Here is an 18,311-nt window from a genome sequence, read left to right on the forward strand (position 1 = left end):
ATTTTATTTCCCCATCCTGATGCCCGTCTCCCCGCTCTGGCTCACTGTGGGCCGGGACTGTCGCTGTTTATCAGTGCATTGTACCTCCCCAATTAATAATAATAATAATAATAATGGCATTTATTAAGCACTTACTATGTGCAAAGCACTGTTCTGAGCGCTGGGAAGGTTACAAAGTGATCATAATAGTAATACTAATAATAATAGTATTATTATTTTATTTCCCAGTCCTGATGCCCATCTCTCCGCTGTAGCTCACTGTGGGCCGGGACTGTCGCTGTTTATCGGTGCATTGTACCTTCCCAATTAATAATAATAATAACAATAATGATGGCATTTATTAAGCGCTTACTATGTGCAAAGCACTGTTCTGAGCGCTGGGAAGGTTACAAAGTGATCATAATAATCATACTACTAATAATAGTATTATTATTTTATTTCCCCGTCCTGATGCCCGTCTCCCCGCTCTAGCTCACTGTGGGCCAGGACTGTCGCTGTTTATCGGTGCATTGTACCTTCCCAATTAATAATAATAATAATAATAATAATAATAATAATAATAATGGCATTTATTAAGCGCTTACTATGTGCAAAGCACTGTTCTGAGCGCTGGGAAGGTTACAAAGTGATCATAATAGTAATACTAATAATAATAGTATTATTATTTTATTTCCCAGTCCTGATGCCCATCTCCCCGCTGTAGCTCACTGTGGGCCGGGACTGTCGCTGTTTATCGGTGCATTGTACCTTCCCAATTAATAATAATAATAACAATAATGATGGCATTTATTAAGCGCTTACTATGTGCAAAGCACTGTTCTGAGCGCTGGGAAGGTTACAAAGTGATCATAATAATCATACTAATAATAATAGTATTATTATTTTATTTCCCCGTCCTGATGCCCGTCTCCCCGCTCTAGCTCACTGTGGGCCAGGACTGTCGCTGTTTATCGGTGCATTGTACCTTCCCAATTAATAATAATAATAATAATAATAATAATAATAATAATGGCATTTATTAAGCGCTTACTATGTGCAAAGCACTGTTCTGAGCGCTGGGAAGGTTACAAAGTGATCATAATAATAATATTTCCCCATCCTGATGCCCGTCTCCCCGCTCTAGCTCACTGTGGGCCAGGACTGTCGCTGTTTCTCGGTGCATTGTACCTTCTCAATTAATAATAATAATAATAATGGCATTTATTAAGCGCTTACTCTGTGCAAAGCACTGTTCTGAGCGCTGGGAAGGTTACAAAGTGATCATAATAATAATATTTCCCCGCCCTGATGCCCGTCTCCTCGTTCTAGCTCACTGTGGGCTGGGACTGTCGCTGTTTCTCAGTGCATTATACCTTCTAAATTAATATCCCCAATTAATAATAATAATAATAATGATTTCATTTATTAAGCGCTTATTATGTGCAAAGCACTGTTCTGAGCGCTGGGAAGGTTACAAAGTGCTCATAATAATAATATTTCCCTGTCCTGATGCCCGTCTCCCTGCTCTAGCTCACTGTGGGCCGGGACTGTCGCTGTTTATCGGTGCATTGTACCTTCCCAATTAATAATAATTATAATAATGATGGCATTTATTAAGCGCTTACTATGTGCAAAGCACTGTTCTGAGCGCTAGGAGGGTTACAAAGTGATCATAATAATCATACTAATAATAACAGTATTATTATTTTATTTCCCTGTCCTGATGCCCGTCTCCCCGCTCTAGCTCACTGTGGGCCGGGACTGTCGCTGTTTATCGGTGCATTGTACCTTCCCAATTAATAATAATAATAATAATAATGGCATTTATTAAGCGCTTACTATGTGCAAAGCACTGTTCTGAGCGCTGGGAAGGTTACAAAGTGATCAGAATTATAATATTTCCCCATCCTGATGCCCATCTCCCCGCTCTAGCTCACTGTGGGCCGGGACTGTCGCTGTTTATCGGTGCATCGTACCTTCCCAATTAATAATAATAATAATAATAATGGCATTTATTAAGCGCTTACTACGTGCAAAGCACTGTTCTGAGCGCTGGGAAGGTTACGAAGTGATCATAATAATCATACTACTAATAATAGTATTATTATTTTATTTCCCTGTCCTGACGCCCGTCTCCCCGCTCTAGCTCACTGTGGGCCGGGACTGTCGCTGTTTCTCTGTGCATTGTACCTTCCCAATTAATAATAATAATAATAATGATGGCATTTATTAAGCGCTTACTATGTGCAAAGCACTGTTCTGAGCGCTGGGAAGGTTACAAAGTGATCATAATAATAATATTTCCCCATCCTGATGCCCGTCTCCCCGCTCTAGCTCACTGTGGGCCGGGACTGTCGCTGTTTATGGGTGCATTGTACCTTCCCAATTAATAATAATAATAATAATGATGGCATTTATTAAGCACTTACTATGTGCAAAGCACTGTTCTGAGCGCTGGGAGGGTTACAAAGTGATCATAATAATCATACTAATAATAATAGTATTATTATTTTATTTCCCCGTCCTGATGCCCATCTCCTCACTCTAGCTCACTGTGGGCCGGGACTGTCGCTGTTTATCGGTGCATTATACCTTCCCAATTAATGATAATAATAATAATGATGGCATTTATTAAGCGCTTACTATGTGCAAAGCACTGTTCTGAGCGCTGGGAAGGTTACAAAGTGATCATAATAATAATACTACTAATAATAGTATTATTATTTTATTTCCCCATCCTGATGCCCGTCTCCCGGCTCTAGCTCACTGTGGGCCGGGACTGTCACTGTTTATCGGTGCATTGTACCTCCCCAATTAATAATAATAATAATAATAATAATAATAATAATAATGGCATTTATTAAGCACTTACTATGTGCAAAGCACTGTTCTGAGAGCTGGGAAGGTTACAAAGTGATCATAATAGTAATACTAATAATAATAGTATTATTATTTTATTTCCCAGTCCTGATGCCCGTCTCCCCGCTCTAGCTCACTGTGGGCCAGGACTGTCGCTGTTTATCGGTGCATTGTACCTTCCCAATTAATAATAATAATAATAATAATGGCATTTATTAAGCGCTTACTATGTGCAAAGCACTGTTCTGAGCGCTGGGAAGGTTACAAAGTGATCATAATAATAATATTTCCCCGTCCTGATGCCCGTCTCCCCGCTCTAGCTCACTGTGGGCCGGGACTGTCGCTGTTTCTCGGTGCATTGTACCTTCCCAATTAATAATAATAATAATAATAATAATAATGGCATTTATTAAGCGCTTACTAAATACGACTGAGTGAACCCCCGCTCTCCTCGCCTCCCCACGGCTCCCGTTCCCTTTTAATGGCATTTGTTAAAAGGGCACTGAACTAAACACTGGGGTGGATGGGTGTCCTCCTCATCACCCCGCAATTCCCGTTCTCCTCACCTCGCCCTCCAGAAAGAAAGCAAGCAGCCGTTTCAGACGGCTGACGCGGCAGCCGAACTTCCCTCTCTTCCCGGAGAGACATTCCTCTTGGCTAGATCCCGAATCCAGGAGTCTGTGGAGAGTTTAAAAAAAAAAAAAAATTCAGTCCCGGTTAGGTGACTAGTTTGTCTTTACTGTTATTTTTTTTGATGGTATTGGCCGCGTCCTAAGCGCTGGAGGAAATACAAGAGAATCAGACCGTGAGCCCGTTGTGGGCAGGGACCGTCTCCCTCTGGGGCTGAATTGCGCTTTCCGAGCGCTCAGTACAGCGCTCGGCACACAGCAAGCGCTCAGTCAATACGACGGAACGGAAGGTTGGACACAGTCCTTGTCCCGCGTGGGGCTCACGGTCTTAAATCCCCATTTCCCAGATGAGGGAACTGAGGCCCAGAGAATTATTATTATTATTATTCCGGAGCCAGATACCAAGTGCCACAGAGGTGACAATAAACAGTAGCCCGCCATCATCCCCGGCGCCTCCCCACCGGTTTCCTCGGACAAAGGGGGATTCTTTGCCATTTCGATCCAGTTTTTCAGTCCCGACGAGCGGACGAGATTCCTTTTAATTAATTAATTAATCAATTCATTAATCCCGAGGAGCAGACAAGATACCTTTTGTGAAGAAACTCCCCAGCTGCCACCGCCAGCGGCCGGTGGACCGCGTACACCAGCCGGCACAGGGCATCGCGGTCGGCCGGCGAAAGGGCGTCCTCACAGTTCCTGAACGGAGAGAGAACCGTGAGGGAAGGGACGGTCCGCCGCCTCTCGGCTAATTAGAAATCACTTAATAATAATAATAATGACATTTATTAAGCGCTTACTATGTGCAAAGCCCTGTTCTAAGAGCTGGGGAGGTTACAAGGTGATCAGGTTGGCCCACGGGGGGCTCCCAGTCTTCATCCCCATTTTACAGATGAGGGAATTACCCGAGAATAATAATAATAATAATAATGATGGCATTTATTAAGCGCTTACTATGTGCGAAGCCCTGTTCTAAGCGCTGGGGAGGTTACAAGGTGATCAGGTTGTCCCACGGGGGGCTCCCAGTCTTCATCCCCATTTGACAGATGAGGGAATTGAGGCTCGGAGAATAATAATAATAATAATGATGATGGCATTTATCAAGCGCTTACTACGTGCAAAGCACTGTTCTAAGCGCTGGGGAGGTTACAAGGTGATCAGGTTGTCCCACGGGGGGCTCCCAGTCTTCAGCCCCAATTGACAGATGAGGGAATTGCCCGAGAATAATAATAATAATAATAATAATAATGATGGCATTTATTAAGCGCTTACTATGTGCAAAGCCCTGTTCTAAGCGCTGGGGAGGTTACAAGGTGATCAGGTTGTCCCACCTGGGGCTCCTAGTCTTCATCCCCATTTTACAGATGAGGGAATTGCCAGAGAATAATAATAATAATAATAATAATAATGATGGCATTTATTAAGCGCTTACTATGTGCAAAGCACAGTTCTAAGCGCTGGGGAGGTTACAAGGTGATCAGGTTGGCCCACGGGGGGCTCCCAGTCTTCATCCCCATTTTACAGATGAGGGAATTGAGGCCCAGAGAATAATAATAATAATAATGATGGCATTTATTAAGCACTTACTATGTGCAAAGTACTGTTCTAAGCACTGGGGATTACAAGGTGATCAGGTGGTCCCACGGGGGGCTCCCAGTCTTCATCCCCATTTTCCAGATGAGGGAATTGAGGCCCAGAGAATAATAATAATAATGATGATGGCATTTGTTAAGCGCTTACTATGTGCAAAGCACTGTTCTAAGCGCTGGGGAGGTTACAAGGTGATCAGGTTGTCCCACGGGGGGGGTCCCAGTCTTCATCCCCATTTTCCAGATGAGGGAACTGAGGCCCAGAGAAGTGAAGTGACTTGCCCAAAGTCACCCAGCTGACAACTGGCGGAGCCGGGATTTGAACCCATGACCTCTGACTCCAAAGCCCGGGCTCTTTCCACTGAGCCACGCTGCTTCTCAATCACTTCCTTTATCTCCTTCGACGCCCGCGCTCTACCTGCTCCTACATCACCCGCATCGCTGCTTAGAGAAGCGGCGGGGCTCAGCGGAAAGAGCCCGGGCTTTAGAGTCCGAGGTCGTGGGTTCGAATCCCGGCTCCGCCACGTGTCTGCTGTGTGACCCTGGGCGAGTCACTTCACTTCTCTGAGCCTCAGTGACCTCATCTGGAAAATGGGGATTAAGACTGTGAGCCCCCCGTGGGACAGCCCGATCACCTTGTGACTTCCCCAGCGCTTAGAACAGTGCTTTGCACATAGTAAGCGCTTAATCAATCAATCAATCAATCAATCGTATTTATGGAGCGCTTACTGTGTGCAGAGCACTTGGGAAGTACAAATTGGCAACGTATAGAGACAGTCCCGACCCAACAGTGGGCTCACAGTCTAAAAGGGGGAGACGGAGAATAATAAATAAATAAATGCCATCATTATTATTATTATTATTATTATTAGCTTGTATCCACCCCAGTGCTTAGAAGCGCTTAAGAATACCGTTATTATTCATCATCATCAATCGTATTTATTGAGCACTTACTATGTGCACAGCACTGTACTAAGCGCTTGGGAAGTCCAAATTGGCAACATATAGAGACAGTCCCTACCCAACAGTGGGCTCACAGTCTAAAACAGGGAGACGGAGAATAATAAATAAATGCCATCATTATTATTATTATTATTATTAGCTTGTATCCACCCCAGTGCTTAGAAGCGCTTAAGAATACCGTTATTATTAATCATCATCATCATCAATCGTATTTATTGAGCGCTTACTATGTGCAGAGCACTGTACTAAGCGCTTGGGAAGTCCAAATTGGCAACATATAGAGACAGTCCCTACCCAACAGTGGGCTCACAGTCTAAAAGGGGGAGATGGAGAATAATAAATAAATAAATGCCATCATCATTATTATTATTATTATTGTTAGCTTGTATCCACCCCAGTGCTTAGAAGTGCTTAAGAATACCGTTATTATTAATCATCATCATCAATCGTATTTATTGAGCGCTTACTATGTGCAGAGCACTGTACTAAGCGCTTGGGAAGTCCAAATTGGCAACATATAGAGACAGTCCCTACCCAACAGTGGGCTCACAGTCTAAAAGGGGGAGGCGGAGAATAATAAATAAATAAATGCCATCATTATTATTATTATTATTAGCTTGTATCCACCCCATTGCTTAGAAGCGCTTAAGAATACCGTTATTATTAATCATCATCATCATCAGTTGTATTTATTGAGCGCTTACTATGTGCAGAGCACTGTACTAAGCGCTTGGGAAGTCCAAATTGGCAACATATAGGGACAGTCCCTACCCAACAGTGGGATCACAGTCTAAAAGGGGGAGACGGAGAATAATAAATAAATAAATGCCATCATTATTATTATTATTATTAGCTTGTATCCACCCCAGTGCTTAGAAGCGCTTAAGGATACCGCTATTATTAATATTATTCTTATTATCGAGAACAGGGGTCCTTGCCCTCTGCTCGCAATCCCGGGGCCACATCCAGCAGAAGAAGGGGCGGCGTCCCGCTCTAGAGAAGCAGCGTGGCCCAGTGGAAAGAGCCCGGGCTTTGGAGTCAGAGGTCACGGGTTCGAATCCCGGCTCCGCCACATGTCTGCTGTGTGACCTTGGGCAAGTCACTTCACTTCTCTGAGCCTCAGTTCCCTCATCTGCAAAACGGAGATTAAGACTGTGAGCCCCACGTGGGACAACTTGCTCACCTTGTATCCCCCCCAGCGCTTAGAACAGTGCTCTGCACATAGTAAGCGCTTAACAAATGCCTCATTATTATTATTATTATTATTAGCTTGTATCCACCCCAGTGCTTAGAAGCGCTTAAGGATACCGTTATTATTAATATTATTCTTATTATCGAGAACAGGGGTCCTTGCCCTCTGCTCGCAATCCCGGGGCCACATCCAGCAGAAGAAGGGGCGGCGTCCCGCTCTATTTTCTACGTTCTCCAAATTCCCGGGGACAACTCCGAGGCGTCCGCTACACCCGTCGGCACGCGCGCTTTTTCCGATCCGGCCCGAAAGCTCCGTCTCCCTGGGGCCCCGGGGGTTGCCGTAAATCCCGAGAGGAAGGACGGGGCCGCCAAATGGAGGCCGAAGCTTGCCCGGGACTTGAAATCCGAGTATTCTGGATGCCAAGCGCCCGATAAAAAAAGGTTAAGCCAGCCGGGCCTGGAGGCATCTAGTCTACTGAAAATAGCCACACCAGCACTGTCATCTAATACTGGGAATCACGATGGCATCTGTTAAGTGCTCGCTAAAACTCCGGGTTCAAGGAGCGGATTTTTTGGAAACGGTATCTGTTAAGCGCTCATGATGATGATGATGGCGGCATTTGTTAAGCGCTTACTATCATCATCATCATCATCAATAGTATTTATTGAGCGCTTACTATCATCATCATCAATCATATTTATTGAGCGCTTACTCAATAAATAATCATAAATAAAATAATTAATAGGGAACTGAGGCACAGAGAAGTGAAGTGACTCGCCCAAAGTCACCCAGCTGACAGTTGGCGGAGCCGGGATTTGAACCCATGACCTCCGACTCCAAAGCCCGGGCCCTTTCCACTGAGCCACGCTGCTTCTCTTGGACAGTTCATTCTCTTAAAATTTTGGTATTCTTTCCCGGGTTTTTCTTCCCAAGGTATCAAGACTGTGAGCCCACTGTTGGGTAGGGACTGTCTCTATATCAATCAATCAATCAATCGTATTTATTGAGCGCTTACTATGTGCAGAGCACTGGACTAAGCGCTTGGGAAGTCCAAACTGGCAACATATAGAGACGGTCCCTACCCAACAGCGGGCCCACGGTCTAAAAGGGGGAGACAGAGAACGAAACCAAACACGCTTACTATGTGCCGAGCACTGTTCTGAGCGCTGGGGGACACGCAAGGCGATCAAGTTGTCCCACAGGGGGCTCACGGTCTTCGGCCCCATTTTCCAGATGAGGGAACCGAGGCTCGGAGAAGTGACTTGCCCAAGGTCACACAGCAAAGGTGTGGCGGAGTCGGGAGTCGAACCCATGACCTCTGACTCCAAAGCCCGGGCCCTTTCCACGGAGCCACGCTGCTTACATGCCAGGTACATACGTGTACTTTATTTATTTCTTTTCAGGCCTCTCTCCCCCTCTAGACTGTCAGCTCGCTGTGGGCAGGGAACGAGTCTGTGTATTTCCTCCGGCCTGGAAGGCTCCTCCCTCGTCGTATGTGACAGACCATCGTTCTCCCCATTTCAAAGCCTTACTCATTCATTCAATCGTATTTATTGAGCGCCTACTGTGTGCAGAGCACTGTACTAAGCGCTTGGGAAGTACAATATCGAAGGCCCCTCTCCTCCGAGAGGCCTTCCCTGACTAAGCCCTCCTTTCCTCTTCTCCCACTCCCTCCCTCGCTCCCTTTATTCATCCCCCTCCCCGGCCCCACGCCGCTCGTTTCCTTCTCCGTCTTTTATTTAGAACAGTGCTTTGCACATAGTAAGCGCTTAATAAATACCATCATCATTATTATTATTATTATTTATTTCGATTAACGCCCGTCTCCCCCACTAGACTGTAAAAGCTCATCGTGGGCAGGGAATATGTCTGTTCATTGTTCTACTCCCAAGCACTCAGTACAGTGCTTTGCACACAATCAGTGCTCGGCCAATACCCCTGATTGACAGAAAGGAGGATGGGGCAAGCGCTTAGCACAGCGCTTTGCACACAGTCAGTGCTCGGGCCAATATTTCTGATGGACAGAAAGAAGGATGGGGTGGGTGGAGGAGGGAGGTGTTTGGGAAAATCCAACAGAAAAATGAACAAATTCCCTGCCGACAACGAGCTTACGTCTCCAGGAACTTGGTGTTTTCTAGTAAGTCCACAGGATAAATCCAGCAACCCTCATAATAATAATAATAATAATAATAATAATAATGGTATTTGTTAAGTGCTTACTATGTGCAAAGCACTGTTCTGAGCGCTGGGAAGGTTACAAGGTGATCAGGTTGTCCCTCGGGGGGCTCACAGTTTTCATCCCCATTTTGCAGATGAGGTCACTGAGGCCCAGAGAAGTGAAGTGACTTGCCCAAAGTCACACAAACTGACGGCTGGCGGAGCCGGGATTTGAACCCACGACCTCTGACTCCAAAGCCCGGGCTCTTTGCTTCTCTCCTCCCTCCGCCGCCTCAGGGGTATTTAGTGAGTGCTTCCCGCGTCAGAGCACTGCACTGTATGTTGCCAATTTGTACTTCCCAAGCGCTTAGCACAGTGCTCTGCACATAGTAAGCGCTCAATAAATACGATTGATGATGATGATGATGATGATGTACTAAGCGCTTGGGAGAGTCCAACAGAATGGAGTTATAGAATAGGCTCACAACAAGCTCGCAGTCTAGAGGGGGAGACAGACGTGGCGCAGAATAATCCACGACCTCGGGAGAAAGAAGATCATCTCGCTGCCGTGAGGACGGCTCCCAGAAAGGCCGAGACCCAAGCCCTGTCGCTCCAGTGCTTTGCGCACAGTGGGTGCCCAATAAATACGATCATCATCATCATCAGTCGTATTTATTGAGCGCTTACTGTGTGCAGAGCACTGTATTAAGCGCTTGGGAAGTCCAAATTGGCAACATATAGAGACGGTCCCTACCCAACAGCGGGCTCACGGTCTAAAAGGGGGAGACGGAGAACAAAACCAAACACACTAACAAAATAAAATAAATAGAATAGAGTGCATGACGAGTGAGCGCTCAAGAGATACCACTGCTTGACACGGTCCCCGCCCCACGCGGGGCTCGCCACCTTCATCCCCGTTTTCCAGACGAGGGGACCGAGGCCCGGGGAAGCGAAGCGCCTCGCCCAGCCGAGCGGCGGAGCCGGGAGGGAGATGCCACCTTCCCGTTCCAACTGAAGCCGGCGACAATTTGCACTCTTTCGATCAAAAAACAAGGCGTCTTTACCGGGACATGAGCATCAGGAGTTTCACGGCTTCCACGGCGACTTCGCCGTCCTTATCCAGCGTCATGGACACGATGCGCTCCTAGGGGGGAGGGCAGGAGGACACGATTCAACGGTCCGGGCGGTCCTGGCCGCTTCCCGGGGACCGGACGGGAAATCTCCCGGTCACGGGTCCCGAGTGGGAGGACGGAGCTCGGCTCCCACGCGCGCCCAAGACCGCTCCGGAAGGCTATTTGGTGTATTTCTCGGCGCTGTGGTGACGTGTCCGTCTCCAATCCCTTCGCCCCCGCTTAAAATCAGAGATGGCGAGCCCCTCGAAAGACACAGGCCGAGCCTAATCCCTACGTGGGTCATCTCCCCCGGCGCTTAGTACAGTCTGCCTTAACAGACCGTGAATTTCCGAGGGACGGGAATACGGTCTAATTCCCACCTGGGTCGCCTAGCCCGGTGCTCTGCACTAAGCGCTTAATAGATCGGGAACCCCGGAGGGGCAGAGACTGAGTCTAACTCCCCCCTGTATCATCTCTCCCAGCGCTTAGCACTGTGTTTGGCCACAGAAACCACTTAATAATAACGGCGGTATCCGTTCGGCACTTGCTAAAACACGAAAACCCCAAAAGCAGCAGGAAAGGCAAGGGATAAATCCTTCCAGGACGGAGAGCTGGAAAATGGGGATCGAGGCTGTGAGCCCCATGGGGGGCAGGGACTGTGTCCAACCTGACGACCTTCTATCTATCCAGTGCCGGGCGCGTAGTGAGCGCTTAACGAGTGCCAGGCGGAGATAAAATAGAGCCGGACGACAAGTAAAGAGCGGGGCACGTACCTTGAAGCGGGAGGAAAAAAGGTCCATTTTGAAAGCGAGGTCCTTCCGGTCATAGAGGCCCTTCAGGCCCAGGAGACATTTCAGTCGCACCTCAGGCTGCTACGAGATAGAAAGACAGCTCTGCTCACTTTTGGCAGTCATCCCGCCTCCGCCGCCGGCCTGCTGGGAGACCCTGGGTGAGTCATTTAACTGCTCTGAGCCTCCGTCTCCTCCGAAAGGACTCCGCTCACCGTTAGCAATAATCCCGCCTCCGCTGCCGGCCTGCTGGGAGACCCTGGGCAGGTCATTTAACTTCTCCGGGGTAGAAATTTTCCCTGCTCACAAGTTTACATATGACTTGACCAACACCACTATTTTATTCCATTTTATTTTATTTTATGCCCTCCCTCTGCCCATCCGCCAAGCTAGCTCTCTTCCTCCCTTCAAGGCCCTACTGAGAGCTCACCTCCTCCAGGAGGCCTTCCCAGACCGAGCCCCTTCCTTCCTCTCCCCCTCGTCCCCCTCTCCATCCCCCCCATCTTACCTCCTTCCCTTCCCCACGGCACCTGTATCTATGTATATATGTTTGTACATATTTGTTACTCTATTTATTTTACTTGTACATATCTATTCTATTTATTTTGTTAGTATGTTTGGTTTTGTTCTCTGCCTCCCCCTTTTAGACTGTGAGCCCACTGTTGGGTAGGGACTGTCTCTAGATGTTGCCAACTTGGACTTCCCAAGCGCTTAGTACAGTGCTCTCCACAGAGTAAGCGCTCAATAAATACGATTGATGATGATTGATGATGCTCGCTCTCCCTCCTACTTAGAGTGTGAGCCCCATGGGCTCCTCTAATGCCAAACTACTCGCCGTACCTCTCTCTCGCCGACCTATCGCCCATGCCCCGCCTCTGGCCCGGAATCGTCATCATCAATCGTATTTATTGAGCGCTTACTGTGTGCAGAGCACTGTACTAAGCGCCGGAATGCCCTCCCTCCTCAAATCCCACAGACGACGACCCGTCCCCCGACTTGCGAACCTTATCGAAGGCCCGTCTCCTCCGTGAGGCCTTCCCCGACTAAACCTCTTCTCCCTCTCCCTTCTGCTTCGCCCTGACTTGCTCCCTTTATTAATAATAATAATAATGATGGCATTTATTAAGCGCTTACTATGTGCAAAGCACTGTTCTTCCCTCCCAGCCCCACGGCGCTAATGTCCACATCTATCATTTATTTATTTCTATTCACATCTGCCTCCCCTCCTCTAGACTGTCAGTTCACCGAGGGCAGAGAACGTGCCCATTTACTGTCGTATCGTACGTACTTCATTAGATTCCAGCCGACGTACTTCAAGTAGCCGAAAGAAGCCCAAAGTGGATGGAAGAGGACAGTCTATCTGTTCTCTAGTCATTCAATTGCATTTATTGAGCGCTTACTGTGTGCAGAGCACTGTACTAAGCGCTTACTGAGTGGAGTGGCCGAATGAATGAAAGTAGCCGAATGAATGAAAGAAGTCCAAAGTGGATGGAAGAGGACGATCCATCTATTCTCTAGTCATTCAGTCGTATTTATGGAGCGCTTACTGTGTGCAGAGCACTGTACTAAGCACTTCTTGAGTGGAGTAGCCGAATGAATGAAAGAAGTCCAAAGTGGATGGAAGAGGACGATGCATCTATTCTCTAGTCATTCAGTTGTATTTATGGAGCGCTTACTGTGTGCAGAGCACTGTACTAAGCGCTTATTGAGTGGAGTAGCTGAATGAAAGAAGTCCAAAGTGGATGGAAGAGGACAATCTATCTGTTCTCTAGTCATTCAATCGCATTTATTGAGCGCTTACTGTGTGCAGAGCACTGTACTAAGCGCTTATTGAGTGGAGTGGCCGAATGAATGAAAGTAGCTAAAGTGGATGGAAGAGGACGATCCATCTATTCTCTAGTCATTCAGTCGTATTTATGGAGCGCTTACTGTGTGCAGAGCACTGTACTAAGCGCTTCGTGAGCGGAGCAGCCGAATGAATGAAAGAAGTCCAAAGTGGATGGAAGAGGAAGAGCCATCTATTCTCTAGTCATTCAATCGTATTTATGGAGCGCTTACTGTGTGCAGAGCACTGTACTAAGCGCTTCTTGAGTGGAGTGCTTCGCACACAGTAAGCGCTCAATAAACGCAACTGAACGAATGAGGTACGTGCTTCGCGGGTGAGAAAGTTATCCGCCACCTCCGTGTAAGTGAAGCGAACGTGGATCCTCCAGTTCAGAATATCCTCTGCTGTCTTTCTATCAGCCCTCGCTCAATAAACCTCTCGTCCGGCTCGGAAATGCATCCAAACTGTCAATCCCAGGGTGTTTCCGGCGACAACGGACGGATCCGAAAGCCGGACGGTGAGCAAACAGGGCGGGCAGAGCGTTCCGCGAATCCCGCGGGGCTGCCCGGATGGATTTATTTATTTTACTTGTCCATATCATCATCATCATCATCATCAATCATATTTATTGAGCGCTTACTATGTGCAGAGCACTGTGCTAAGCGCTTGGGAAGTCCAAATTGGCAACATATAGAGACAGTCCCTACCCACCAGTGGGCTCACAGTCTAAAAGGGGGAGACAGGGAACCAAACCAAACATCCTAACAAAATAAAATAAATAGAATAGATATGTACACGTAAAATAAATAGAGTAATAAATATGTACAAATACCAACATTATTACTATTATTACTAAGCGCTTGGGAGACTAGTCTACCGTTCCCTGTCCGTGACGAGCTGATGGCCTAGAGGGAGAACGCAGCTAATCACCGTCAGCGATATTTACTGAGCGCTTGCTGTGTGCAAAGCACTGTACTAAGCGCTTGGGAAGTCCAAATTGGCAACATATAGAGACAGTCCCTACCCACCAGTGGGCTCACAGTCTAAAAGGGGGAGACGGAGACCAAAACCAAACATCCTAACAAAATAAAATAAATAGAATAGATATGTACAAATAAAATAAATAAATAGAGTAATAAATATGTACAAACATATATACATATATACAGGTGCTGTGGGGAAGGGAAGGAGGTAAGATGGGGGGGATGGAGAGGGGGACGAGGCAGTCCCTACCCACCAGTGGGCTCACAGTCTAAAAGGGGGAGACAGGGAACAAAACCAAACATCCTAACAAAATAAAATAAATAGAATAGATGTGGACAAGTAAAATAAATAGAGTAATAAATATGTACAAACATATACACATACATGTCCCATCCGATCGGCTCGCCTCCGCCCCAGCACAGAGTACTAAGCGCCTAGCGGCACGATGGGCCCGGAAAGCGACCCACCTTATCATACAGCATCCAGCCGACGTATTTCAAGTAGCTGTCGTTTAAAAACATGGCGGGGTGCATTCTCAGCCAGCTGCCCATCTCCTCCACGCAGATGGCTCGGATCTCGGGGATGACGTCTCTGCGGAGGGAACGAAACCGAGCCCGTTTCTGAGGGCCAAACCCATCTCGTCATCATCATCATCATCATCAATCGTTTTTATTGAGCGCAGAGCACTGTACTAAGCGCTTGGGAAGTCCAAACTGGCAACATCTAGAGATGGTCCCTACCCAACAGCAGGCTCCCAGTCTAAAAGGGGGAGACGGAGAACAAAAACCAAACATACTAACAAAACCCCGCGCGCCGACCCCGGACTCACCCGATCCTCCTCTGGAAGTCCGCAGCGAGTGTGCAAAAATTCAAAAATGCTCATTGGAAATTTTTTTATCATCATCATCATCACCAATCGTATTTATTGAGCGCTTACTATGTGCAGAGCACTGGACTGAGCGCTTGGGAAGTACAAATTGGCATTAGAATCAATTAGAATTAGAATCGCTGTGCTAAGCGCCCGGGAGAGGATGATCCGACAGAATTAGCGGATCCGTTCCCCGCCCATCAGGAGCGTTTTCCACCTTCCTCTGGGCTGTCAGTTCATTGGGAGCAGGGAATATGTCCATGTACTGTTGCATTGTTGATGATGATGATCATCATCAATCGTATTTATTGAGCGCTTACTATGTGCAGAGCACTGTACTAAGCGTGATGGTGGCATTTATTAAGTGCTTACTCTGTGCAAAGCACTGTTCTAAGCGCTGGGGAGGTTACAAGGTGATCAGGTTAGACTGATTTTAGACTGTGAGCCCGCTGTTGGGTAGGGGCTGTCTCTATATGTTGCCAATTTGTACTTCCCAAGTGCTTAGTACAGTGCTCTGCACATAGTGAGCACTCAATAAATACGATTGATGATGATGATAGTAAGCGCTCAATAAATACGATTGATGATGATGATGCTCAGGTTGTCCCAAGTGGGGCTCAGAGTCTTCATCCCCATTTGACAGATGAGGTCACTGAGGCCCAGAGAAGTGAAGTGACCCGCCCCAAGTCACACAGCTGGCAGTTGGCGGAGCAGCATTCGAACCCATGACCTCGGACTCCAAAGCCCGCGCTCTTTCCACTGAGCCACGCTCCTTCTCTCCCAAATATGCCGTCCCATACACTGTTCTCTCCCAAGCGCTTGATACGCTGCTCGAACCACATTAAGCCCTCGATAAACGGGATTGATTGACCTTCGATTGGGCAGATTCGGGAAGCGGATGGGAGAGAACCGGGAAGGAGGAGAATCCGGCGGAAACACTTGAGGAGATCCAGGCCGCGCGGCACGACAGGGGAAGCCGGGGAGCCGGGGGGGAAACTGAGAGCCGCCAAAATCCGCGCCGGAGGCCCTTACCTGTAGCGCCACAGGAAAGTCCCTCTGAAAAGCGCGTTCACCATGTTCTCGATTTCCACGGGTTTCCGCTCCAACTGGCGAGGGAAAAATCCACCAGGTCGGTCTCCGGGCCGGCAATCACGGAAATTCATCCCGTGAAATTCGACCGATCGTCGGCAGGGAGGAGGCGGCGGCGGGGGGATCGAGGGGAATCATCATCATCATCATCATCAATCGTATTTATTGAGCGCTTACTGTGTGCAGAGCACTGTACTAAGCGCTTGGGAAGTACAAATTGGCAACATATAGAGACAGTCCCTACCCAACAGTGGGCTCACAGTCTAAAAGGGGGAGACGGAGAACAAAACCAAACGTACTAACAAAATAAAATAAATAGAATAGATATGGACAAGGAAAATAAATAGAGTAATAAATGTGTACAAACGTATATCCATATATACAGGCGCTGGGGCAAAGGGAAGGAGGGAAGATGGGGGAGATGGAGAGGGGGACGAGGGGGAGAGGAAGGAAGGGGCTCAGTCTGGGAAGGCCTCCTGGAGGAGGTGAGCTCTCAGTAGGGCCTTGAAGGGAGGAAGAGAGCGAGCTTGGCGGATGGGCAGAGGGATTGGGGGCATTCCAGGCCCGGTGTCTAGAACAGAGCTGGGCGCATAGTGAGCGCCTCCCAAGCACCCCGCCGACGATTACCGCTCTTTTTCCTGGCCGACTCTGACACGGATCTGTTTCGAGCCCAGACGGATAAAACTCTGCCCTATCCAGGCTTGGGTCTTTGAGTGGCTGTTTTACATTAAAGCACTCACTCTGTGGTATTTAGTGAGCGCCTACCGTGTGGCAGGGCATTAGTCTACGCGCTTGGGAGAGGGCGCGGAGAGCGATGGTCACTGCCCTTCTCTGGGCCTCGGTTTCATCATCATCATCAATCGTATTTATTGAGCGCTTACTATGTGCAGGGCACTGTACTAAGCGCTTGGGAAGTACACACTGGCAACATATAATAATAATCGGTTTCCTATAATAATAATAATAATAATAATGGCATTTGTTAAGCGCTTAGCAGATCCATTCCCCGCCCATCAAGAGGGTTTTCCACCTTCCTCTAGGCTGTCAGTTCGTTGGGAGCAGGGAATATGTCCATGCACTGTTACATTGTTGATGATGATGATGATCATCATCAATCGTATTTATTGAGCGCTTACTATGTGCAGAGCACTGTCCTAAGCGTGATGATGGCATTTATTAAGTGCAAAGCGCTGTTCTAAGCGCTGGGGAGGATGCAAGGTGATTAAGTTGTCCCACGTGGGGCTCACGGTCAATCCGCATTTTACAGAGGAGGCTCAGAGAAGTTAAGGGACTTGCCCAAGGTCACACAGCAGACATTTGGCGGAGTCGGGACTCGAACCCCTGACCTCGGACTCCAAAGCCCGGGCTCTTTCCACTGAGCCATGCTGCTTCTCCATCTGTACAATGGGGTTAAACCCCTGCTCTCCCTCCTATTTAGACGGAGCCCCACGCGAGACGGGGACCGTGTTTAACCTGATTAATTTGTTTCTGCCCCAGGGCCTAAATCAATCAATCAATCAATCGTATTTATTGAGCGCTTACTATGTGCAGAGCACTGTACTAAGCGCTTGGGAAGTACAGATTGGCAACACATAGAGACAGTCCCTACCCAACAGTGGGCTCACAGTCTAAAATGGGCTCACAGTCTAAAATGGGGAAGCTATGCGGCCTAGTGAAAAGATCTCGGGCCTGTGCGTCTCTGCCACTTTTCATTCAATTCATTCCATTGTATTTAATAATAATAATAATAATAATAATGGCATTTATTAAGCGCTTACTATGTGCAGAGCACCGTTCTAAGTGCTGGGGAATTTACAAGGTGATCAGGTTGTCCCCCGTGGGGCTCACAGTCTTCATCCCCATTTTACAGAGGAGGGAAAACTGAGGCCCGGAGAAGTTAAGTGAATGGTGGAGCCGGGATTTGAACCCATGACCTCTGACTCCAAAGCCCGGGCTTTTACCGCTGAGCCACGCTGCTTCTATTTATTGAGCGCTTCCTGTGTGCAGAGCACTGTAGTGAGCGCTTGGGAAGTACAAGGTGGCAACCTATAGAGACGGTCCCTCCCCAGCAGTGGGCTCACGGTCTAGAAGTTATCTGCTGTGTTACCCTGGGCAAGTCGCCTTGCTTCTCTGGGCCTCAGTTTCCACATCAGTAAAACGTGGATTAACACGGAGAGCCCTCCGTGGGACCGGATTCGTTTGGATCTAACCCCGCGATTAGAACTCGGAATTAAGCGCTTAACAGATGCCATTAAAAAAAAAAAAGGCCAGAGGGGAGGA

The 18,311-nt window shown here is 47.7% G+C and overlaps 1 protein-coding gene across 3 annotated transcripts in view; it reads right to left on the reverse strand.

Moving 5' to 3' along the window:
* LOC119937522 (cohesin subunit SA-2-like) overlaps positions 1-18,311 on the reverse strand; it is a 70,401-nt gene that overhangs the window by 30,898 nt on the left and 21,192 nt on the right. For 2 of the 3 annotated variants that reach the window (XM_038757056.1, XM_038757054.1), the window contains exons 9-14: positions 15,975-16,048; positions 14,542-14,665; positions 11,251-11,349; positions 10,430-10,509; positions 4,056-4,163; positions 3,405-3,516 (exon numbers count right to left, since the gene is read on the reverse strand). In XM_038757056.1, the coding sequence (XP_038612984.1) occupies positions 3,405-3,516; positions 4,056-4,163; positions 10,430-10,509; positions 11,251-11,349; positions 14,542-14,665; positions 15,975-16,048 (597 nt within the window). The remainder of the gene's footprint in view (positions 1-3,404; positions 3,517-4,055; positions 4,164-10,429; positions 10,510-11,250; positions 11,350-14,541; positions 14,666-15,974; positions 16,049-18,311) is intronic. The other variant, XM_038757055.1, reaches the window with a different exon arrangement.

This window comes from Tachyglossus aculeatus, chromosome 15 (assembly GCF_015852505.1).
Source record: "Tachyglossus aculeatus isolate mTacAcu1 chromosome 15, mTacAcu1.pri, whole genome shotgun sequence".
Classification (NCBI taxonomy): Eukaryota; Metazoa; Chordata; class Mammalia; order Monotremata; family Tachyglossidae; genus Tachyglossus; species Tachyglossus aculeatus.